The 25,053-nt window shown below is 41.4% G+C and overlaps 1 protein-coding gene across 1 annotated transcript in view; it reads right to left on the reverse strand.

The window, feature by feature from the left end:
• Nucleotides 1-25,053, reverse strand: part of tnnt3a (troponin T type 3a (skeletal, fast)) — a gene marked incomplete at its 5' end in the record, with an annotated part of 71,148 nt that overhangs the window by 4,178 nt on the left and 41,917 nt on the right. The window contains 8 exons of the mRNA XM_078549090.1: nt 2,744-2,784; nt 6,255-6,345; nt 7,247-7,356; nt 7,936-8,049; nt 8,491-8,568; nt 8,923-9,039; nt 17,614-17,659; nt 20,415-20,433. Of these exons, the coding sequence (XP_078405216.1) occupies nt 2,744-2,784; nt 6,255-6,345; nt 7,247-7,356; nt 7,936-8,049; nt 8,491-8,568; nt 8,923-9,039; nt 17,614-17,659; nt 20,415-20,433 (616 nt within the window). The remainder of the gene's footprint in view (nt 1-2,743; nt 2,785-6,254; nt 6,346-7,246; nt 7,357-7,935; nt 8,050-8,490; nt 8,569-8,922; nt 9,040-17,613; nt 17,660-20,414; nt 20,434-25,053) is intronic.

A 25,053-nucleotide genomic window follows, 5' to 3' on the forward strand; every position in this document is an offset into this window, starting at 1 on the left:
CAGTACTTTAACCACCTCTTGCATGAGTCTAAGTGCTGAGTGTCAGCAGACCATTTGACTGTGAGGGCAATACAGCTGAGCTCAATCCAGTCCTCAACTGAAGCCCACTGACTTTCCATGACTGTCACTAAATAACAGGCGGGAACAAGAACTCAAGCTGTCTTTTCTCATCCCTAGCTCAAGGAGACCATCCAGGACAAAGCAGCCCACTTGTTTGGCACCCCTTCCACGAACATTCACTCCCTCCACCACCAACGCACAGTGGCAGCAGTGAGTACCATCTACAAGATGCACTGCAGGAACTCGAGGCTCCTTAGGCCGGGCCTTCCAGACCCATGACCGCAATCATCTTGAAGTACAAAGAGCAGCAGATACAAGTTCCCCTCCAAGCCACACAGCTTCGTGACTTGGAAATATATAGTTGTTCCTTCACTGTCGCTAGGTCAAAATCCTGGAACTCCCTCACAACACTGTGGGTGTACCTACACCACATGGACTGCAGTGGTACAAGAAGGCAGCTCACCACCACCTTCTCAAGGGCAACTAGGGATGGCAGTAAGTGCTGGCCTAACCAATGACGCCCACATCCTGTAAATTAATAAAAAATAACACCAAGGCCAACTGTAATACCCTATAACTTTGTGAACTGTGGAAAATTAACTCAGCACAGACCAGGGATCGCATCTGGAACTTCTCTTGGCTCTATTGCTTAGTACATCAATAGGGGAACGGAGTTTTTTGAGTGGAACCAAATATTATAATCTCCACTGACTGTAGTAGAAAAACAACTACTCAATATAAATGTAGAATTCCATTGCACTGACACCATTCACTATTGTTGGACACAAGTCCTGATCAAATGGCCATTTTTTTGGGCAGATTAGCTATATGGTCCCTTGAATTTGATTGCACCATCTAATTTTTAAAAAAATAAACTTCCTCAAATATAAACCAATGTTGACAATTTCTAGAACGGATCATAGTTTAGGTTACCACCAAGGCTGAAAGGGCAGCAGAAAAGCAGATGTAGATCAGGAAGTAGGAATTGGTTGTTAAGTGTCTCTACTGTTTATAGGACAATCTGAGGGAAGGAAGATGTTTGATCCACAAGCTATCTTAAATCAGGACCAAATCTTTGAATTAAGATGGACTCATTTTGCTGCTAGCCAGCCAGTTGTGTGGAAACTGATATTTCTATAAATGGTTTGAACACTTGGATATGCATTTCATGGTGGAAGAATTTAATTCCAACAGGCACTGGGAGACTAATGAATGATCATAATTCCAGATATTGATTATTAAGCGAGTTATTTTCACTTGCAGTCCTGTGCCATACCTGTTTGAATTGAATTTCTGTTAGCTTTGTCCACAGTGGGCAAATTAGATGGCCATATGTCTATGTTCCTTTTGATAAGGAGGTGTTGGGAGAGTGAGTAGTAATGTACTTACTGCTTTTGAAGTTCATCAATGCGATTTCTGGTTGTAGTAATCTGTAAATAACATATGCTCATTAGTGCATTTCGCTGAAGACAGACACAGTTACCTGTGACTGGACATTTGGACCACTTATCTGATGAGTGTTGTTCTTGAGGAAGAGCTCAAGGAAAGGCAGAAAGTGACCTGTTGGATAAAATTTCACAAATTGCACATTGTGCAGATTAAGACTAATACTTACTGGGTCTTCTTCTTGTTCCTGCTTCAATCCTGCAGGAAGGCACCCTAGGGAAAATCAAGGACTCCGGACTTATGACAGCCTGTGGACCTGGCTCAAGAACTGTACTGGACTGTTGTAGCTAGCCTGAAAGCTTTTAGAGGAGGCAGCAGGTTTAACTGGAGACCAATTAAATGTTAAAATGATATTGGACCTACAGGGCAGGAGTAAAGAAAAAGTCTGTACTATTGTTTTATAAAGGGGTCAAAAATCATATACGAAGCACACCCTAATGGCTGAAGAGAAAAAATTTCCTTTTTGTTCAAAAGAAGCTTTAATTTTTTATATTAATTTTGACCCCAGTGGGTGGATGCATTTTAAGTAGATTTTGTGAAATGCCTTTTGTGTCCAGCAATAATGACAAAACAAAATAAATGTCCAAACACATTACCCCTACAACAACGATCCTTTAATACTTCTGAAGCAACTTAAAAGTCCCATAACTAGTGCAAATGGTTAGAAGTTCATTAATCCATTTGTGGAGTGCACAATATTTATGAACAATGGCCCAAATTGAAAAAGATCAGATTTATTCCCTCCAGGTAGATTTGACATTAAAATGAGTTAGAGAATGTTGCAAGAAATCCCTGTTGTTAGAGGACAAACACGGCAAATAATGCCACTGGTTGTGCTACCTAGTGACCTTAATCCAAAAGGGTTCCAGCACTGGATTGTTTTTCAACAATAATTGCATTCCTGCAATGAACTGGACTGGCGAAATACAATATGATCAGATGATTGTTAAAATAGTCCCATTGAAATGAAGGGAGAGAAGCATTTTGAACTTGATGAGTATTCTAATAGTGATAAAATCAAGTAGAAAGCAAAGGGGTCTTTTGTTTTGTCACTGGGAGCTAGGCTTCATTTAGGTGAAATTAAAAATAGAATACTGGGTTTGAATCAGAATTGTTACCTGCTACCCCCTCTCTGCATGTTTGATGGTTCCTTGGCTTACCATGCAGCCGGCCCATGCATGTTCCAGGCAGGACCCCTACAGCTGCGACACTTACAATGGCTCTATTTAGTACTTACAACTTAGCCAGTAGCTCCAATCTCTTACGTAGTGTTGTAATCTAAAAGAAATTACAGCAATATGCATTTCAGTGGAACGTTAAAAACGTGGATTACGTTAGGAAGTAACCTGTACAATTTTCATTAAAATGCTTTTGAAAAATGTCAGGTATAAAATTATGTGGAATATTCTTTAAAATATTGTTCCTCACAGAAATATTTGCAATTTTGTGCTGATATTAAGTGTACATTATGAAACATAGTAATGTCTTAATAATGTTTTCATTTTCACAATAAGTGTGTGGAAATGACTAACTCTCAAGAAACATAATGCTAAATTGAACAAGGCTTATTATAGAGAAAAAAAACATTCCTTCTTTAATCTCTGCCAGTCGGTTCTATTGTCCTATTTGGCCATGATTACTAGAGAAATGTCCAGTATTTTTAATGCACCAGCACCTTTATCTTTCTACTTCTTTCTCCAAAAGAGAACTCAGAGCAGCAAGCATAATGTACCAGTTCACTAGCATGCTACCAAGAGATTGTCCATTTAGGAAGGTTGTTTGTATATATTTGTATCAGCACAATTGGGGATGTATAATTCTGAAGGATGACATTGCAGTTGAGATTCTTCAAGTAGCTTGTTCTGCTCCAGTCTTCAGTACAATGTAGGCAGAGTCCTAAGAGTACTATTCAATCAGTGCTTCAGTGTTGAGCACTGCACTAAACAAGAGAGAAAGCCTCAAGTTAGACTAGAGATAACTTGGCTTTTCCTCCCCAGAGGAATAATAAAACTGTGAAATGCCTTATAAAATTATTAATTCTAAAAACAAGCATGTCTTTCATAATGAGACTAGATAGACATTGGAAATGAGAAAGGTGTAGATCAAGATGATCTAGTACTCAATTGAACATTGTAGTCTTTCTGTGGTGTCAGAGATGGCAAGGTTGTAGTCTGTGAAAGGCAGTAGCTCAAGGTAGAGTAGTAGAGAAATGGGAATGGATGACTATTTTGAATTTTGCTTGATTGCTTTTGCAGACAAGGAGTACTTGTACTCAATATGAGTGCATGAGACTAAACCCTTTTTTTATTCGCTCATTGGATATGGATATCACAGAATCCATGATAGAGTAAATATATATTCTGTAGAAACAGCAGGCTTGAGGGGCTAGATGACCTTTTCTCAATTCACACTTTTTTAAAAACATGCTAACTTGTGTTTCTGATCCTTTGAAGAATAGCAATGAACAATTCTGTGCTGCCATTTACATGGCAAAATATGTGATATGTTGATAACTGGACATATTAGAACATGCCTTTGGGGAGACACAGTGGTCATCCAAGTTTGGAAAGTTGTAAAATGTGAGTCTGGAGAAGGATGGAGGAGGTCAGTTGGAGAATACTAGAACAATGAGAAGTTCTCAGGATGGTGGAGGATGAAAGATTGTTACTGAATATCAACAAGAAAAGGCAACAAGGTTTGAATGGCCATATTCTAAGGCAAGAGAACTTGCTGAAGGAGGTAATTGAAGGAAGATTAGAAGGATGTTGACCAAAAGGGAGAAAGAGAATGATGGTGTTAGACAACTTGAAATTGAAAGTGGAAGACTCCCACAAGTTACTGAAGAGGAAAGCAGGAGACCATGGGGCATGGAGAAATTAACTGAGGGCCTGCTCTTAGGCAGATCACTACTCAATTGGGACAGAGGGTTGACCAGCTTCAATCAAGTTTGAAAATATAATAGTTAATCAATTGTATTTCATTCCCATTGAAAACAGCATTACTATGGTCCATTAAGATGTTTTGTGATTTAATGTTTCTCATTTACTGCTTTTTGTAACTTTAGTGACTGCTAGATCTGAAATGGAGAAAACGATGACGAATAGTTCATTAACATTACTGGTGTCCATGCAAAATACCATTGTCGGCAGCACTGAAATAATTCCACAAGATATCTTGTTGCAGCCCTGTATTTATACACAGTAATCTCAACTCCACCTACATGACTCTCAACAAACAAAGTAAAAACATTCACTTAACAGTCGTTCCTTAAAACCTGAAAATGTTCCAGTTATTTTATTATAGTACTATGTATACAGCTCTAAGGATCTACAATGATGCATGTAGGAAATTGAACACATTGTTAACTGATTAATCCCAATTTCCTGTGTCTTATAGAAATTAATAGCAAATGATCTTATTTGTTACCAAATTTTGCTGAACTATATTGAAGGAATAATTTCATTTGTACATTATAGCGTTAACTCTGCCCTCCTGAGCTCTCAGCTAAATGGAAACCAAGGGAATTCGAAACTCCCTCAAGGGCTTGGTGGCTTGAGGTTACTGATCAAGAATCATAGGAGTAAACCATTATACATGAAGCATTGGGCCTGTTATGTCATGCATAACACTTATCATTTTAATGGATTGATGTTACTAACTGTCAAGTGTCACAAATCCAATATCAACTATTGTTTTCTCTTGACTTCAGCAATGTCATACAGTTGGAACTAGAAACAGAAAATGCTGGAACTGCTCAGTAGGCCTTGTAGCATCTGTGGGGAGAGAAGCAGAGTTAACATTTCAGCTCGGTGACTCTTCCGGAGAACTGGGAGTGTTGTTGGAGTGCTTTGGGCAGCAGCTCAGAGACATTGGGCAACACATCTGAGATAGTGGCCAGGATTTTCCACACCCTCCGTGGCATGACCCACACTGGAGAGAGTTGGGGGGGGGGGAGGCGGGGGGTGATGTGGCAGGCCAGCCAAAAGTCCGTCGATTTTCGGCAGGATCGGAAGATCCTGACAGCATGCGGGGCCGGAAAATCCCGCCTTATTTATGAATCTGAGCAGCACTGGTATAGATTAAGAGAACTCTATTTAAAAATATTGAGACACAAATTATTGAGTGTAGATACAATCAATCCAAATGAAGTATTCATTTTCTCACTCCAGTTGCACTGGAAATTGGATAGTACGATATTTCAAGCATTGAACTGAGCCGACAGTCTGAGAACAGAACTACAAGAGGGACAGAGTGAAATACATGGGTGATCTTTTTAATTAAATTCCAATTTAATGTTCTCACTTTAGCATACAGACAGTGCAATGACTATCTCATTTGGAAAAGCTATTAAGTTTCTTATTATTTTGATTATCTCCACCTATCACTGGCCCTTTACCTGGCTCTTCTTGTCCCAACACCACCCCCCCATCCCCCTTAAACCAGCTTATATTTCACCCCTTTCCTATTTTTACTTAGTTCTGTTGAAGGGTCATGAGGACTCGAAACGTCAACTGTGCTCTTCTCCACCGATGCTGCCAGACCTGCTGAGATTTTCCAGGTATTTCTGTTTTTGTTTTGTTTTGGATTTCCAGCATCCGCAGTTCTTTGCTTTTATCTTTAAGTTTCTTATTATATTTAGTAAGAGCAATGTATGTTGAAATGAGGAGGAACTGTATCTTTAGTTGTCTCCAGAAGCATTTTATAAAACAATAAATTTTAATGAACCGGCTCTGAGGTTGGGTACGTACCTCATACTTCTGCTTCTTCAGTTTTTCAGCCATGTCAAATTTTTCAGATTCTAGCTCCCACAGCCAGTCATGTAGTTCCTTGGCTTTTTCCCTGATAGTTTAATAAAACAGTAACAATTAAAAAAAATCAGAGATATTGGCCTGACATTGATACCTTCAAACAGGGATTGGTAATAGAAAGGACAGAAGGGAGGGAAATCAGATGAGGGCCCCAGGCTTCACCTTCATTTACATATGACGAAGGAGGAGTGGCGTGGGATTGGGAAGTCTCATGCTTTGCAGTGGAGAAGAAAGGAAGTCAAGGTTTTAGGATTAGGAATATATCAGTAGGCATCATTGCCTGGTTAGCCTACATTTTCTGCTGCTACACCACACAATTTCAGGTGGTTTCATAGAGGAAAATCCTGTTCAAGGTGAGGGGACAAACACTGATTCTGTTAATGTCAGAGACAAAAAAAAAATCAAAATGTAGGCTGAATGAGAAAATTTGAAATGTGAAAAGAGCATTGAGGTCATAAAATCTGCTCCTTTTACAGTCCACGCAAGACTACCTCAGACTTGAATACCCGACACCACACGCCCCAAAATGTCCCCCACCACACACGCTAATGTCTCTATACCCTCTTCCTTAATGCCTCTTTACACTTGGTACAGAATTGAGGTAAAGCAGATAATAAATGGCTTCTTTCTGTGTTGTAAAATGCTATGATTATACACCACATAAATTGAGGACCCACTATCTCCCTTCTGAGTGTGTATTAATCTAGTTTATTTTTTAAAGATACCAACTGATCTAGAATTAACTAATTATAATGGTGGTCTTGCAAATGAAAACAATTAAACTGCGCAAAAGCTGAGTTGAGTGAAAATATTTGTCCAAAACTCAAGACATTTTCCTTTAATGCAGTCATTAACTTCCCTGAACTGACAAGTACAAACAAAAAGGATGCTTTCATCAAAAATTAAACAGTAGCACATTTGTAAGTACTCACCTAAGCTTGTCTTCATTAAGATGGTCAATGTTGAGTGGCTTGCGTCTCTCGGCTAGGATTTTCCTCTTCTTTTCCCTTTCAGTCTGCTTCTTGCCTCTCTTCTGGTCAGCCTGATTTAACAATTAAATTAAATTATAAGAAAGATAATTTGCCTTTTAAGTATTAGGGATGCATGGTAGAATTTATAGTTGTATCAATTTTTCAACTAGTTTATTCCAGCAAATTTCAACTTTCTAATTTACAGAAATGCCCGGGGTTTTCTGCTATAGCATTCCTGGTGTACGCTGTCAGCACATGTCAACAAGTTATTTGTTTTAATACTCAGAAAATTGTTGGCTGGGCAAGTGGAATTTTCTAATATGAGTCTCCAGTGTGCACCAGGGATGCCAAATTTTGGCTTATGTTTATGCTTTTCAGTTAAGATAGGGAGAACCCAGGGACACACCTCTTAGTCATAGTCAGCGATGGAGCCCATGAATAAATACCTCCTCCCTTTAGGCTATCCCAACTTCAAATTGGAGCTTTATGGACCCAATATCCACCCCACACTATTTCTTGTCTAAGCTTTGGACAGGTGCAGTGTAACCAAAGAAGTGGCTGTGAACTAAACATTCCCCATGTGCTTGAAGGGGATACTGGGGCCTACGTTATCATGGATTCATATGCTGTACCATGTGCTGGCATTTTACCTTGGCAAGGTAGCTGCTGTATTGAACACCAATGCTGCTTAGAGCCTTCTTCTTCTTGGCATCATCATCAGCCCTCCTCCTGGCATCACCCTCCTCCTTTCTTGCTTTTTCCTCCTGTTGAACAAATGAGGTTATAAAATAAGCTGGGTAAGAAATCGAGATGAGCACAGAACATGAGGTATTTCAAATCTTCAAATTTACGAGAGAGAAAAATACTTGCATTTATTAACATTTTATCTCTCAGGTCTGTCCCAAAGTAGTGTACATACAATCAGTTACTTTGAAAGGCATTCTGACATGTCAGAGATTGCAGATGAAAAAGATTGATTTGAGGGAAGCATCAGATAACACCTGATGAAAGGTGAGAAAATGAATTTGCAACACATTTTCTCCTTTTTGATCATGAACGTCATCTCTAATATTTCTTTTGTTTTGACAGCCATGAGTTGGCCTCATTATGTTTTTTGGCATGTAGGAGTTTGTTCCTTTATTGAATATCACTAAGATTGATGAGAAACTGCACAAGTCAAAACCCACCAGTGTCAAGTGACTTACCGCCTGCTTGGCCTGTCGCTCCTTCTCCTTCTCAGCGCGAATTCTTTGCTGTTCAGCTCTTTCTGCTCTGCGTTTTTCCTGTGGGGTAGAAGGAAAACAAATAAGGCAGGGAGGAAGTGCATTTATCTTGTTCAGAGACAGCACCTTTTCAATTCCTATACATTCAGAAATAAGAGATATCCCATTACAGCGAGCACCCCTGCATCATGACTGTCACTGCAGCCAGAATGTATCTTTACTGTTGCAATGTACAGCAGCAGCACAACTCTACTGTGCACAGTGACACAGCTGTCATGGTGGGATACTATGGTACGATACTATGTGGGTGCAGTCTGACATGGTAATCACAGCATGGGGTGACAATCTAAAGTGCATCCATAGTGCCATTGGTAGGAATTCAATTTGTTGCTTTCATATTAATGCAACACTCACAATCCTGTCTTTCAGAGCAATCAGTTCCTCTTCCTCCTTCTTCCTGTTCTCGAAATGAAGATCAATCAGGGCCTGCAGCTCAATCAGATCTTTGTTCTGGCGCTTCTTCTGGATGTCCTGAACACCACACAAACACATAAACATCAGAGCAGCAGAAGAAATATCAGATCCATGACTGATTCTTACACCACGAGTAAACAGATTCACAGAAATCAGAAGGGCATAGTGCCGGTGAGCTTAAACCATGATTTCACCCTACAATACAATAAGCTTTGAGTCAAAGGCAAAATCCTAAATAATAATATGATTTCCATGATGTCTTTTACATTGTGAGTGAAAGGTGTGACCCAGGAACTCTGAAATTTGTATTATACTAAACAAACACACTAATCTATCATTATATGGACACTTTGAATTTAGTATACATCTGTCATAATTCAAAATTCACACTTGAATGTGCCAAGACATAAAAAATTTATACAAAAAGGCAACTATTTCCTGCTAGTTTTGCTGATCTTGATAATCTGATAATATCTTTCAGGTACAGGAGCCATGAATTTACAAGGATCTGCTGATCTAAGGAAACTTCCATCAGTCATTTTCTCTATTTGAACTCAGTAAATGGCTAATTATACCAATTCCTCACAGTAATGGTCTTAACAACATAAGCCACGTTAAACTCATCAATGGCTCGGATTTTCACAGTGTTGTGGAGACTCTGAGAACCTTTAAAAATGGCTGGAGGGACTCAGGTCAGGAAGTCCCACCTTCATTTCCGACGGATGCCATATTTGACAGGAGGAGGGGCGGGGCATGACAAACCCAAATTCAGCATAGCCTTTTGAACTTGTGCTGCATTCAAACAGACTCCATTTTTGATTTGGCAAGGGCTTTATCCTGCAGTGTGGGAGTTATGGTCTTTTAGAGTAGTCATAAAAGCTCTTGAAGGGTGGATAAGGTCTGTAAACCTGTTAATCTTTCAAGTTATTTAAAGCACCAGCCCTTTGAAAAAATAAGCTGCCTTTGTCAGTGAATGTTGAAAAAAATCTGGTCTAGAAGTTACAATAGCTGTTTGTTGACATTAACCCAAAGGCTATTGTTATATTATTATGAATGCTTGGCTGCTTTCTACAACCTATCATTATCTCAGTTGGGGTTGTAAATTCACAGTTTGATTGACATTCAAAGACGTTATTGAAGGAGTATCTGTCTTTGATGTGCGGTTGTGAATACAACAGTTTGTTTTTATAAAGCATAAGATACTTGAGGGGATTTAAATGTTTTGAATAAGCTTTTATGAACAGAAGTGGTTTTTATTATAGCAGAGGCTTTAATATTTAGAACCTCATTCTATTTCATCTCAACATAGCTTCTGAGGTTTGTCCATGTTGGATACTGGATGAGTTGGCACAAAGGGTATAAGGTAGTAGGTGGGGGGTGCATGAGTCGGCATTAAGTTGACACGGGGCTGAATTTTACTTTGATTGGGTGGGCACGTGCCCGACCTGATCGGGCATGAAATCGCGTAAGATGACGTTGGGCGAGCGTCCCGACATCGGAGCCAGCAAAAGTCGGAAGCGCGCCCACTGACAATTAAGAGGGCAATTAAGCCCATTAATGGCGCAATTGTCTGCTATTTTTCATCGCCCATCCAACCTTACGGTTGGCGGGTGGGCAAATCGGCCAGGCGGCCTTTAAACTTTTCATGGAACCTCATCCAAGGGTGGGATGAGGTTTCCGATATGAAATGAATAAAACGCTGCCCACAGATTTTTAATCACCTATATTTTCAGCTGCCCGATTGTGACACTCAGACGTTTTCTTTCTGCATTTTAAAACATTATTGGAGCATTTTCGGGTCTGCAGCTCCCTGAGGTAGCTCTCTGCCTTCAGGAAACTTTCTGTCAGCACTCGCCTGTGCCCATGTTGACATCATTGCCCACCCTCACCCCACCCCTACCCCAGCAGTGCCGAGCTTTTCAATGTGTGCTTCACGCTGGCTGGCCAATTAACAGCCAGCTGGCATGAAATCACGATTGGGGGCAGATCGTGGTCGGTGGTCCGTTTCCCGGCCCATTCCGGGCCCACGGACTGCACCCGCCCACTGAGCTAAAAATTCAGGCCATGGAGGGTATGAGGGGCCATTGAGGATGGATGGGGCACAAGGTGGCTGGATGGGGAGTGAGAGTTAGAGGACCTAATATTTAACAAAACAACTTGGATCGAGTTCCGGAGAACTGTGGTGGGCCTTTTAAACAGACAGCCCCGGCAATTGGCAGCCCCTGTGGCCACCTCTGATCTGTATCCAGGGGGGGGTGGGCCCAATTCCACCCCACATCTGCCCTCCTGGAGTTAATATCCCACCGGTCAGGGGAATTTCTTCCCAGGCGGGTGCAGCAAGACAGAAGATTTCCTGACTCTAGCTACCCAACTCAGGAGTGAAAATCCAGGCGTAAACAATTGTACATCATAATCTGAGCCTAGTTGAACACTGCCTGAGGTCAGGTAGTATCAAATAGGAAATAGTCTGGCTCCACTTTTTAAAAAAAATCATTCATGGGATGTGAGCTTCGCCGGCTGGGCCAGCATTATTTGCCCATCCCTAGTTGCCCTTGAGAAGGTGGCAGTGAGCTGCCCGCTTGAACCGCTGCAGTCCATGTGGCATAGGTACAGCCACAGTGCTATTAGGAAGGGAGTTCCAGGATTTTGACCCAGCGACAGTGAAGGAATGGCGATATATTTCCAATTCAGGATGGTGAGTGACTTGGAGGCAAAGTTCTAGGTGGTGGTATTCCCATCTATCTGCTGCCCTTGTCCTTCTAGATGGTAGTGGTCATGGGTTTGGAAGGTGCCGTTGAAGGAACCTTGGTGAATTCCTGCAGTGCATCTTGTAGATGGTAAATGCTGCTGTTACTGTGCGTCGGTGGTGGAGAGAGTGAATGTTTGTGGATGTGGTGCCAAACAAGTGGGCCGCTTTGTCCTGGATGGTATCAAGCTTCTTTAGTGATGTGATTGAACTGGAGGGGGTGCAGAGGAGATTCACCAGGATGTTGCCTGGGATGAAACATTTAAGTTATGAAGAGAGGTTGGATAGACTTGGGTTGTTTTCGTTGGAGCAGAGAAGACTGAGGGGGCGACCTGATTGAGGTGTACAAGATTATGAGGGGCATGGACAGGGGGGATAGGGAGCAGCTGTTCCCCTTAGTTGAAGGGTCAGTCACAAGGGGGCATAAGTTCAAGGTGAGGGACAGGAGGTTTAGGGGGGATGTGAGGAAAAACTATTTTACCCAGAGGGTGGTGACGGTCTGGAATGCACTGCCTGGGAGGGTGGTGGAGGCGGATTACCTCACATCTTTTAAAAAGTACCTGGATGAGCACTTGGCACGTCATAACATTCAAGGCTATGGGCCAAGTACTGGTAAATGGGATTAGGTAGGTAGGTCAGGTGTTTCTCACATGTCGGTGCAGACTCGATGGGCCGAAGGGCCTCTTCTGCACTGTGATTGTGTGATAATGTTGTGGGAGCTGCACTCATCCAGGCAAGTGGGGAGTATTCCATCACTCTCCTGACGTGCCTTGTAGATGGTGGAGAGGCTTTGGGGAGTCAGGAGGTGAGTTACTCATTGCACAATTCCTAGCCTCTGACCTGCTTTTGTAGCCACAGTATTTACATGGCTAGCCCAGTTCAGTTTCTGGTCAATGGTAACCCCCAGGATGTTGATAGTGGAGGATTCAGTGATGGTAATGCCATTAAAGATCAAGGGATGATGGTTGGATTCTCTCTTGTTGGGGATGGTCATTGCCTGACACTTGCGTGAATGTTACTTGCCACTTGTCAGCCCAAGCCTGGATATTGTCCAGGTCTTGCTGCATTTGGACAAGGACTGCTTCAGTATCTGAGGAGTTGCGAATGGTGCTGAACATTGTGCAATCATCAGCGAACATCCCCACTTCTGACCTTATGGTGGAAGGAAGGTCATTGATGAAGCAGCTGAAGATGGTTGGGCCTAGGATGCTATCCTGAGGAACTCCTACAGTGATGTCCTGGAGCTGAGAAAATTGACCCCCAACAACCACAACTGCCTTCCTTTGTGTTAGGTATGACTCCAACCAGCAGAGGGTTTCCCCCCTGATTCCCATTGACTCCAGTTCTGCTAGGGCTCCTTGATGCCACACTCTGTAAAATGCTGCCTTGATGTCAAGGGCAGTCACTCTCACCTCACCTCGGGAGTTCAGCTTTTTTGCCCATGTTTGAACCAAGGTTGTAATGAGGTTAGGAGCTGAGTGGCTGTAGCAGAACCCAAACTGGGCGTCAGTGAGCAGATTATTGCTAAGCAAGTGCCACTTAATAGCACTGTTGATGGCCCCTTCCATTACTTTACTGATGATCGAGAGTAGACTGATGGGGTGGTAACTGGCCGGGTTGGATTTGTCCTGTTTTTTGTGTACAGGACATCTCTGGGAAATTTTCCACATTGCCAGGTAGATGCCAGTATTGTAGCTGTACTGGAACAGCTTGGCTAGGGGTGCAGCAAGTTCTGGAGCACAAGTCTTCAGTACTATTCCCAGAATATTGTCAGGGCCCATAGCCTTTGCAGTATCCAGTGCCTTCAGCCATTTCTTGATGTTGAGTCAATCGAATTGGCTGAAGACTGGCATCTACGATGCTGGGGACCTCCGGAGGAGGTCAAGATGGATCATCCACTCGGCAATTCTGGCTGAAGATTGTAGCAAATGCATCAGCCTTATCTTTTGCACTGATGTGCTGGGCTACTCCCATCATTGAGGATGGGAATATTTATGGAGCCTCCTCCTCAAGTGAGTTGTTTAATTGTCCATCACCATTCACAGCTGGATGTGGCAGGACTGCAGGGCTTAGATCTGATCCGTTGGTTGAGGGATCGCTTAGCTCTGCCTATCACTTGCTGCTTATGCTGGTTGGCACTCAATTAGTCCTGCGTTGTAACTTCACCAGGTTGACCCCTCATTTTTAGGTATGCCTGGTGCTGCTCCTGGCATGCCCTCCTGCACTCTTCATCAAACCAGGGTTGATTCCCTGGCTTGATGGTAATGGTAGAGTGGGGGATATGCCGGGCCATGAGATTACAGATTGTTAAAAACAAAAAGCTAAAAGCTACTGCGGATGCTGGAAATCCAAAACAAAATAAAAACAGAATTACCTGGAAAAACTCAGCAAGTCTGGCAGCATCGGCGGAGAAGAAATCAGTCAACGTTTCGAGCCCTCATGGCCCTTCAGCAGAACTGAAGCATAGCTTACTATGCTTCAGTTCTGCTGAAGGGCCATGAGGGCTCGAAACGTTGACTGATTTCTTCTCCGCCGATGCTGCCAGACTTGCTGAGTTTTTCCAGGTAATTCTGTTTTTAGATTACAGATTGTGTTCAAGTACAATTCTGCTGCTGTTGATGGCCCACAGCACCTCATGAATGCCCAGTCTTGAAATGTTAGTTCTGTTCGAAATCTATCCCATTTAGCATGGTGGTAGTGCCACACTACACGATGGAGGGTATCCTCACTGTGAAGGTGGGACTTTGTCTTCACAACAACTGTGCAGTGGTCACTCCTACCGATACTGTCATGGACAGATGCATCTGCAGCAGGCAGGTTGGTGAGGATGACGTCAAGTATGTTTTTCCCTCATATTGGTTCTCTCACCACCTGCCACAGACTCAGTCTAGCAGCTATGTCCTTTAAGACTCGGCCAGCAGTGGTGCTACCGAGCCACTCTTCATGATGGACATTGAAGTCCCCCAGGCAACGTACATTTTGCACCCTTGCCACCCTCAGTGCTTCCTCCAAGTGGTGTTCAACATGGAGGAGTACTGATTCATCAGCTGAGGGAGGGCGGTAAGTAGTAATCAGCTGGAGGTTTCCTTGACCATGTTTGACCTGATGCCATGAGACTTCATGGGGTCCGGAATCGATGTTGAGGACTCCCAGGGCAACTCCCTCCTGACTGTATACCACAGTGCCGCCACCTCTGCTGGGTCTGTCTTGCCGGTGGGACAGGACATACCCAGGGTTCATGATGGTGGTGTCCGGGACAATATCTGTAAGGTATGATTCTGTGAGGATGACTATGTCAGGCTGTTACTTGACTAGTCTGTGAGACAGCTCTCCCAATTTTGGCACTAGATGTTTGTAAGGAGGACTTTTGAGGGTCGACAGGGCCAAGATTGTCATTGTTGTTTCCGGTGCCTAGGTTGATGCCGGGTGGCTCGTCCGGTTTTGTTCCTTTTTTGTGACTTTGTAGTGATTTGTTACAACTGAGTGGCTTGCAGAGGGCATTTAAGAGTCTACCACATTGCTGTGGGTCTGGGGTAATTTGTAGGCCAGGCCAGTTAAAGACAACAGATTTCCTTCCCTAAAGGACATTGGTGATCCACTTGATGGTTCACATGGTAAAAGTGATAAGACGGTAAGTTATATAGACTAAGTTTGTTTCCTGGTTTGTGCTCTATTAAGGAATCTTGTTTGTACTAATAGATGGAATTAGTTGCCAAGAATAATAGCTGAGGGCACAACACTGGCTTGGTTCATTACAACTACAATGGAAAAATGATAGGAACAGAGCAAGCCATTTGACCCCTTGAGCCTGTTCCACAAATTAGTGAGTTCATGGCTGATCTGTGACCTAATTCCCTACACCTACCTTTGCCCCTTATCCTGTAATATCTTTGGATAGCAAATCTCAGATTTAAAATTTACAATTGATCTTATTGCAAGTGGAATTGAATACAAAAGTAGGGAGGTTATGCTTCGGTTGTACAGGGCATTGGTAACACCATATCTGGAGTACTGTGTACAGTATTGGTCTCCTTATTTAAGAAAGGATGTAAATGCATTGCAAGAAGTTCAGAGAAGTTTTCCGGACTAATACCTGGATTGCGCGAGTTGTCTTATGAGGAAAGGCTGGACAGCCTCAGCTTGTGTCCGCTGGAGTTTAGAAAAGTAAAAGATGACTTGATTGAAACAAATAAAAGACCCTGAGGGTTTTTGACAGGGTGGATGTGGAAAGGATGTTTCTTTTGTAGGAGAATCTAGAAGAAGTGGTCATAGTTTAAAAATGAGGTGTCGTTCATTAGGACAGAGATGAGGAGAATATTTTTCTCTCAGAAGGTGCTGAATCTTTGGAACTCTCTTCCTCAAAAGGCGGTGAAAGCAGAGTCTTTGAATATTTTTAAGGCAGAGCTAGATAGATTCTTAAAAAGCAAGGGGTGAAAGGTTATTGGGGGTAGGTGGGAATGTGGAGTTGAGGTTGCAATCAGATCAGCTATGATCTTATTGGACAGCGGAGCAGGTTCAAGGGGCCAATTGGCCTACACCTGCTCCCAATTTGTATGTTCATAGCATCAATTGCCATTTGCAGAAAAGAGTTACTAACTTCTACCACCTTTTGTGTGTAGGATTATTTCCTACTTTCACTACTGGAAGGCCTGGCTCTAATTTTTAGACCATACCCTCTCATTCTGGACTTCTCAGCCAGTGAAAATAGTTTCTCCCTATTTACCCCAACTGTTCCCCTTAATATCTTGAAAACTTCAATAAACTTACCCAATAGCCCAATAAAATTACCCAATAGCCTTCTAAATTCCAGGATATACCACCCCAGTTTGTGTAGTCTCAGTAATTTAACCCCTGAAGTCCAGATATTTTCTGGTAAGCCTGTGCTGCATTTACCCCCTGCACTCCTGCAAGGCCATATATGCTTCCTTAAGGTTTGGTGCTCAGAACTGCTCATAGTATTCCAGGTGTGTGGCTGAGACATGACTTCTACCTCCTAGATTTCTCATCCTCTCAATATAAAGGCCAGCATTCCATTAGCTTTTTTGATAATTTTCTGTACTTGTTCATAACATTTTAAGGATTTATGCAACTGACCCCCCAGGTCTCTTTTGACTTCCACTGTTTCTAGCTTTTCACCATTTACAAGGTACCTTGTTTTATCTTTCTTAGCTCGAAAGTAGATGGCCTTACCCATGCCTACATTGAAATCCATTTGCCACAGTTTCGTCCCATTTACTTAATCCATGAATACCTCTTTGTAATTTTACACTTCCATCTGCACTGCCTACAATGCTATCTTTGGGGATGTTCTGAATGGATAGAAAGAAATGACCTGGAGGGGTTTTCTTGAAATCGTCTTGTGATCGTATTTTGTGATCTCAGTCTGGCCCTATCATTGATCTCATTGCTCTTCTTCTAGGGAGGGAAAAAAAATAATCAGCCAAAATTCCTGTTTCTAGTTGTCATCTTAGTACCCTTGCTGGGAAATGCTATTCCTGATACTGGTGAATAGTAGAATCTGAGTCAACTGTGATCTCCATATGATTATATAATGCACTGATGTTAATTTTCTGCTCCCACACAAAAAAATAGTACTTAAGTCCTAGAGAATGATTAGTGCTTGTGGAACCTTGTTCCATTTTCAGCACCTCTCAATGGGAGAGGAGGGGAGAATACTTTGAAGAAAAAAAGAAAAATTCCAAAAAATCTACCTTTGCTCCCTCACTGAATCCTACTCAGAATAAAAACAACAGTCCTTCATGACTTTAAAATCATTGCTCATTTTGATCATATATATTATGAAAGAAAGTAAGTTTCATGAAGCCATCAACAAAACAACAAGCTTATTAATAATGAATAGTTTGTTTGATAATTTCTGCACTCACATCAAAGTCAACTTTCTCTCCCTCTGGGATTTTGGGGGCACTCAGTCTGTAAAAAAGCAACAAGAGTTAATGACAGCTAGAAAACTCAAACAGATTGTGAAAGTTTTTGGGGCTTTTTCTGTAAATTGTTTCTTCATCATGGTGAAGGATGTGTGTGCTCTGGGGAATGAAACATTTTCAATTCCAATACCCTTATTTCTACCTCCACAGCTTTGCATTGGTTTCTCTTATCCACCTCCACAATCATTTTTTTTCACATTAAAGACACTACAGCAATTTTCACTCCAAACATGGTGGATATTTGGTGGTTGTAGATTGCCCGCCCATTATACTGTCCTTTTTAGAGCCATTAGTTTTCCACGGTCATTGCAAATGACAATTACCACCGCTACTTAAAAGCTCTTGTTCTTTCGAGTTATCAACAGTCACAGATTGCAACTCTTTCGAGTACAATCACAGTTCTTGGTTTCTAGGAGTGGGACATGAACCCACAACCCTCTGATTCAAAGGCGAGGGTGCTATGAACTGAGCCACAGCTGACACCTCTAAAAGCTCTTGTTGTTGCTCCTTGCACTGTTGCAATTATCCTGCTCAGCTGCCTCCTGTTCCCCATGTTGTCATGGTAGCCCCAGCAGACTCCCATATCCCTGCAGCTGTCTAGACTGCTTCAGCAACTCACTTCCTTTCCATTCCCCAATCTCCCCATGTCAAGCTCACCAGAGGAAGGGAAAGTGAATAAAACAAAGTCGAAGAAGAGATAAGAGAAAATTAAACACTCTTAATCTCCAAGCAATGGGGTGTGCTCAATGGAAACATGGTCATAGAATTAGAGTTAGTTCCGTCGAGTAAGGTTCAATGCAGAGAACATGGGATTACTGAATTTACTTGGAAAAATGACTTAGAAAGAAAGAGAGGTCCAAAAAAGACCAAAGAGAGAAATAGGAGTGAGAAAACAGCAACAGAGAGAGTGAAGCAAAGGGATGAATGGCAACGAAATAAGGGACAAAAATGGGATTCGAAGAGACAGAAATGGAAAGGAGAGAGAAGCAAGTGGAGGGGAGAGAAAGCAAGGGAAATAAAGGGTGAAAGAAAGACAGGGAAACAAGGGAAGGAGGAGGAAGAGTGAGAGAAGGGAAGAAGAAACATACAGAAAGAGAGGAAGCAGGAGAAAGGTAGAGATGGAAGTGGAGGAGAAGAAAAGGAATGAAGGGAGATAGAACAGAAGTAGGATGAATAGAATGAAAGGGGAAAGATACAGAAGGGTAAGACAGATGGAAGGGAAGAAGAATGAGAAGGAAGGTAGAGAGAGAGAGACACACACACACACAAAGGAAGGAGGAGGGGGAAGAGAAATGAAGGAAAAGAGCACAACAGATAAGAAAGGAGTCAGAAGAGAAAAGCATGCATGACAAGAAGGGAAGGAGAGAAATAGAAGGACAGAGGAGGAGAGAGAAAAGGAGGGGCACAGAGGAAAAGCCGGAGGGAGATAGAAGGGAAGTAGAGAATAAAAGGCGAATGGGAAGAAGGAACAACTTGGAAGGACATGGACAGAACAAAAGCATAATATTTACCATCAGGAATACTATGCTGCATGAATGGAACATTTTTGACATAGCGATGTACAATGATTAGTGTCACAATTTTTTGCCATGTTTTTCTATCAATGGGAAGTAAGGTATGTGGATAGAAAGGTTTCAACCTATGCAAAATTTGCAATCACATATACAGATTACACCCTTTTTCTCAGTCAATTTTGTTTTTAAATTGTAAATTCCAAGAGACTGGATCACAGGGTAATTCCATGATCCCAGTTGCCAATGAGGAGCTGCACTTGGTGGTAATGTGGGCTATCACATTGGAGCGACATTTTGTAGTCCTACCTGCAACCTGCACTACTTTCGAGCATGGCTTCCCCACTGGAAAAATCAAGCCTCTGTCTCTATTTGTTCCACATTATATTCAGGCCAGGAGCTTAGCCCTAAGAGCAGTGGTTTTTCCATACTCAGAAATTGAAAAGACGAATACTGGTTGCTCACAGGAGCAAATTTTCACTCACGTTGTGTTCTTTTGGGTTGTGTGGTACAAATACAATAGAATGACGCAGCGCAGACAGCATCCACCTGGCCCATTGTGCCTGTGCTGGATCTTTGAAAGAGCTATCCAATTTATCATGTTCTTTCCCTGTAGCCCTGCAAATCTTTCCATTTCAAGAAAGAATATGCTGCTACCACCTTTTCAAGCAGTGAATTTCAGATCATAACTGGCTGCATAAAAAAATGACTCATCTGCCTTCTGGATCATTTGTCAATTATTTTAACTCTGTGTCCTCTGGTCAGCCATCCTCCTGCTACTACAGCATCATTGTTCCATTAACCTTTTGCTAAGATTGTCAAATCTGAACAGTGACTTACACAAGGGTACAACTTACACTCAGTCACCTTCCAACATGGTGCACTACAGAATACTCAACCTCTAACATCCCGTCCCTACAGTTGTTGAGGTCGTGGCTTGGAGCTTCTCCATAGAAACAGACCGGAGTGCAAACAATGCATTCTATAGTAACTTGGATACTAAGAGAGTACCACCTGCAGAATAGCTTCCCGCTGTTGGGAAAGAAAAGGGAGCAGAGGGAAAAATGATAAAACCCATGCTCAATTAATATTCCGCTGCTCTGTGAACTATGACTGGAGGCCCAGAGACAAATGAAGCAATACATCTGACAAAAGCCATTGGCAAATTGACATTTTATGAGTATTCCTGAATTAAATAAACCTTTGAATTCATTATAAATCTCTACTCACTTTGGCTTTGGCTTTTCCTCTGTAGCAAAATAAAACAAAAAAGTTAATTAAAAAATTAGCCATTTTCTCCAAAGTTAAAGACAAAATATAGCATAAGCGACATCCAAATATTGTAGCTTTTTTTGAAAAAAAAAGTACAATCTGCTGCATTACAAATTAAATTATTATTTTTTTCTCCCCAATTTCCCCCCCGATTGCCTGAAGGTGTTGACTCCATGTTAGGGATGGTTCTACAGGTGGTGCTCATTGTTCAGTACCTAACCCAAGTGTCCATTATTCATGTGTGGTCATTTATCAGTGAATGCTGGCAGGCTATTCATTCCTGGAAACCATCACAGCTGAGCCTGTTCCTGTGTAACATGATCCTCAGTCACAGACATTTTCCTTCAGACGTTTCTGGAATTGCAATCAGAGTCTGGTCAATCATTCCTTCCCCAACCTAACTGTGGGGCAACCAGTACCTGGGGAACTGTACCTCAACATGAGTCAACACCTTAAGAACAAACAGGAGCTGTGGAGGAAAAAAGGAACAATGAAAAAGAGAAAATGATTTTAGAAGATAACAATAACAAAATGGAGCAATCTAAAACATTGGACTGCTACAAATTACCTCCTGTCTATCATTTTCAATAAAATCAAAACTAACAAACCTAAGATTCTATGAGTTAAAGAGTGTCTGTGCTTCTGGTTTGCCAGAAGTTAAGAAGGCACTTAAGGCTCAAAACTTCACCCAGAAAACTAAATAGCAATGAAGGTCAGACCTATTTCCAGCTTCCCCTTACAATACTTGTCATTAACACTGGAAATGGCCCACCTTGACATGTACTGTGCATGATTTTCAGCAGATTGAGGAAGTTACATTGAAATGAAAACAGTTTTTTTTTGTCTAACTGCATAATCCAACCCCTATTTATATATATTCATTAGGCCCCAGTTGTTTTCAAGTAGGACCACTGACCACCTAAACTGATAATGTCCACCAGCGCCATCTTGACAATATAGCAAACAAAATTAGCTTTTGGATATTAATGCCATATTGCAGATTATCTTAAATATATCTGTACAGAGAAGATTGATTGGGGTGAGGGTGCAAAGGCAACTTACTGCTGTCATTGCTTTATTAATGGGGCATGGGTACTGAACTTTCATTGAGGTGTTAAGGACCATTAAAAATGAATTAAAACATCAGAGTTATCTCATCTTTGAAGCACACCACCTTCAGGGAAAATGACAAATAATGTTTCCTATTTGTTCACAAACACACAGGACAATGCCATAAATCACACTGAAATGCAACATTACGTTATTTACGCATGACTTCACTGTGAGGAAACCTACACACAGCTATCCTTCTGAAATCAAACAAAATGTTTGCGAAGAATTGCCTTTTTAATAGCTTAGCTTTCAATGCTTGATTTAAAGCATCAGTTGTCAATCCAGGATAGTATTTAGTTGTGTGTTCCAGCAGGTACCTCCCTAAGCAGCTTGCCAGCTTAGCAAACTGGTGGCTCGCTCCACTGGCCTGCTTAATCATTCCTCCCTCCATTTCCTCCACCCCCGCATTCACCACCACCCCAACCCCACCAGTGTACTACTGAGTAAATGTCAGCGAGCAAAGTCACCTGATTGATTGATTCAAAGAAGTGTGGGATTATTTCCGGAAAAGTGGATGCTATGCATATCAACACGGTGCAATCGCATCTCCCAACATCAGGTCACAGTGTCTTTAAAGCCAATTAAAGTGCTTAGAGCCCTAGGCTGTCCCCGCTTCCTATTTGTTAGGTGATGCATTTCCCTTTGGCGAAAATTAGGATACAAAACTTAAAAGAAAACAGAGCTAAAGGGGGCGATATGCAACCCTCGTGATTTTAAAATAGTTTGAAAATTAATATTTCTATTTTAAAAGTATTCCCTTTGCTTGTATTTTGGAAAAACAACATTTTTTTTTGCAGTGGCCGGGGGGGGGGTGGTCGCGGTAAGTGTGGAAATTAACTCCACCTCACTACCCCCACCCCAATTTGTAACCTTTTCATCCATTTAGCCTGACCTTTCTACAGCGGAGAAGCTGGTGCACAACCTTCTGTCAGGGCCTCTTGTGAATACCCCTAATTGTCCAGCAATGTCATCCAACTCAATTTAACACCACCTTTTTATCTGAAACATTCTGCTACCAATATTATCAGCAAAAGCACACACACTAATCCTCAAAGAAATTAGGCTGATTTATGAAATGAAGACAGATTATGAAATTGACAGTGTAAAAGACAACATTAATATTTTAGCATTCAGCATTGTGAATAAAACCAAAAGTGATCAGGTTGTAATACATTTAATGATCACTGCACTGAAACCTGTTAGTCAAAATACTAGCTGATTCTCGCAGCTATATAATGTGCTATATATAGTCTGCTACTGGATCACCTCAAGCCACACATTTAGAAGAATTAACCCCAGAGAATTGGGGGAAGGGGTAGATAGTTAGCGTTCAGTGCAGTGAATTTACATTGGTAAAAGCAAAAATACCGTCTTCTTCTTCGTTTCCATAAACTGTGCAATGCAATGAAAAAACACAACAGAGCAAAACAAGATTAAGTAAATGTGCTCAGGACAGTTATTCCATTTAGTGAAATTTGTAGACTGACTGTGGGCTTCCGTGGAACCATACTGCACTAAAGATGCACCCAGGATCTAGAATGCCTTGCTCTCACTGTTGATTGGAGGTCAGAGTTGACTTGATGTCTGTCAAAGTCTGATTTGAATCAGATGTGTAAACTGGCTCCTGCTTGTGCTCGACTTATTTGTCAGGATTAAACTGAACCATCTCTGGAGTTATTGAAGTTTCAGGCTTTTGCAGGTTGCTCAACATTTATCTGATCATCTCACTAACAATATCACCCCTCTGTTTTAAAACATTCTGCCTTATTCAGACAATTTATGAGAGTCTAGAATCACCAGTTGCATACGCACAAATTGAACTGTATTAAATTGAGCAACGATTGTGCTCTGTGAGAATCAGCAATGTGATCATAGCCATCTACATTCTGACTGCCAACATGGATTCAATCCTCTGCTTAGATTAAAGTTTTGGTATAAACAGGGGTAAATCTGACCTCATATGTTCATCTATATTCATTACATTACTTTACAACTATATGCAAAAGAAATTAAATGTTTATAGATGCACATAAAATTATTCAGAGTAACAGAATATTTAGTACTTTGCCAATGCTCTAAACTCCCCATTTCCTGACCACAAGTATGAAGTAAGGATATGTGCCGGACACAACTGTGTTTGTAGACTATCCATGCGCAAATTCTGTATAACGGCAAATCTTCTATGTGCCACGATTGTTATGTGGGGTAACATATAAACAGGGGGTAACATATAAATGTAGAGACATTACGTTGGGTTTTGAAGATGATCAAGAAAATGAGTTATAGATTAGATTAAATGACACATCTTTTAATGAAACATCCAAATTTGTTTTTTAAAATGTAAATAATACCAAAATAAAACAAAAGCCACCGTTTCCCCACCAAGTTTTACTGAGCAGGATAATCAAGATGGGTAGCTGTGCAATAGGCCATTAAAATGCAATCTGAATTTTAATGTTAGCATAAGGATCTAATTAATGTAGTACCTGCCTGAGTCAAGAATGTACTTTGGCAACCCCCACAAGGGCCCAGTTAAGATGGTAAAAAGCAGGAATCACAGGGGAATAGGGTGGCAAGTCTCTGCACAGCTATATTAAGTGTACACTGGATAGGCAGGGTGGGTCACAACTGTCCCCATTTTCACAGTACATCATGGTCTCAAAATATAACTTGTCTGAAGCATTCCCTGAAAAGGAGACTTGGAATAACATGGAATCCCATGCATGATTTTTTTAAAAACAGCAGAGAGCTACATACCTTCCTCATGGTGCACTTCTGGGAGAGGTCAGGTACATGCAGTGAGCAGCAAATACAAAGAAGCAAAATTCATGTTAATACTGAGCGTTGAAGAGCAAAAGGTGTCAATGCAGCAGACGCAGGACCACCCCGAGAAGAACTAACAAATGCAAGAAGGTCACCTTTCCAGCTTCATTAAATTACTCAAATCAGTTTATCTAACCCCAGGACAATCAACAGCTCAATAATTACATATTGGCATTGCTTCTACAGCTCATGTTATCAAAAGCTGTTTAAATTACATCTAATAAACCACCTTTCTATAAGAAATAATGAAGGAAACTCCAATACATCACTTAATGAATGGTGGTGATGGATGATATGCAATCATTGAGCTTGCTGATTGATACAGAATAATTAGGAATGAAGGAGGATACAGAATGATTGGGATGACCAAAGGTGCAAAATGATTGGAAATATGAAGGATCCAGTATAATTGGAGGCGATAACGCAATGGAATGATTGAGATTGAGGGTAAGGAAATGAACACAGGGAGAAAAAACAAGGGAAAAACAGTAAAGTGGAAATGATGATTAAAAGAGAAAAAAGCAAATGAGAGAAAAATAGAATGAAAGTAAAACAGAAGAATGAAGTAAAGAAAGGATCAGAACATAGCATACCAATGGAAAGGAAGGGGAGAATGAAGAAGAAAAGAGAAAGGACTAAAATACAAATGAAGGAAAAGAAG

Source organism: Cetorhinus maximus, chromosome 9 (genome assembly GCF_964194155.1).
Source record: "Cetorhinus maximus chromosome 9, sCetMax3.hap1.1, whole genome shotgun sequence".
NCBI lineage: Eukaryota > Metazoa > Chordata > Chondrichthyes > Lamniformes > Cetorhinidae > Cetorhinus > Cetorhinus maximus.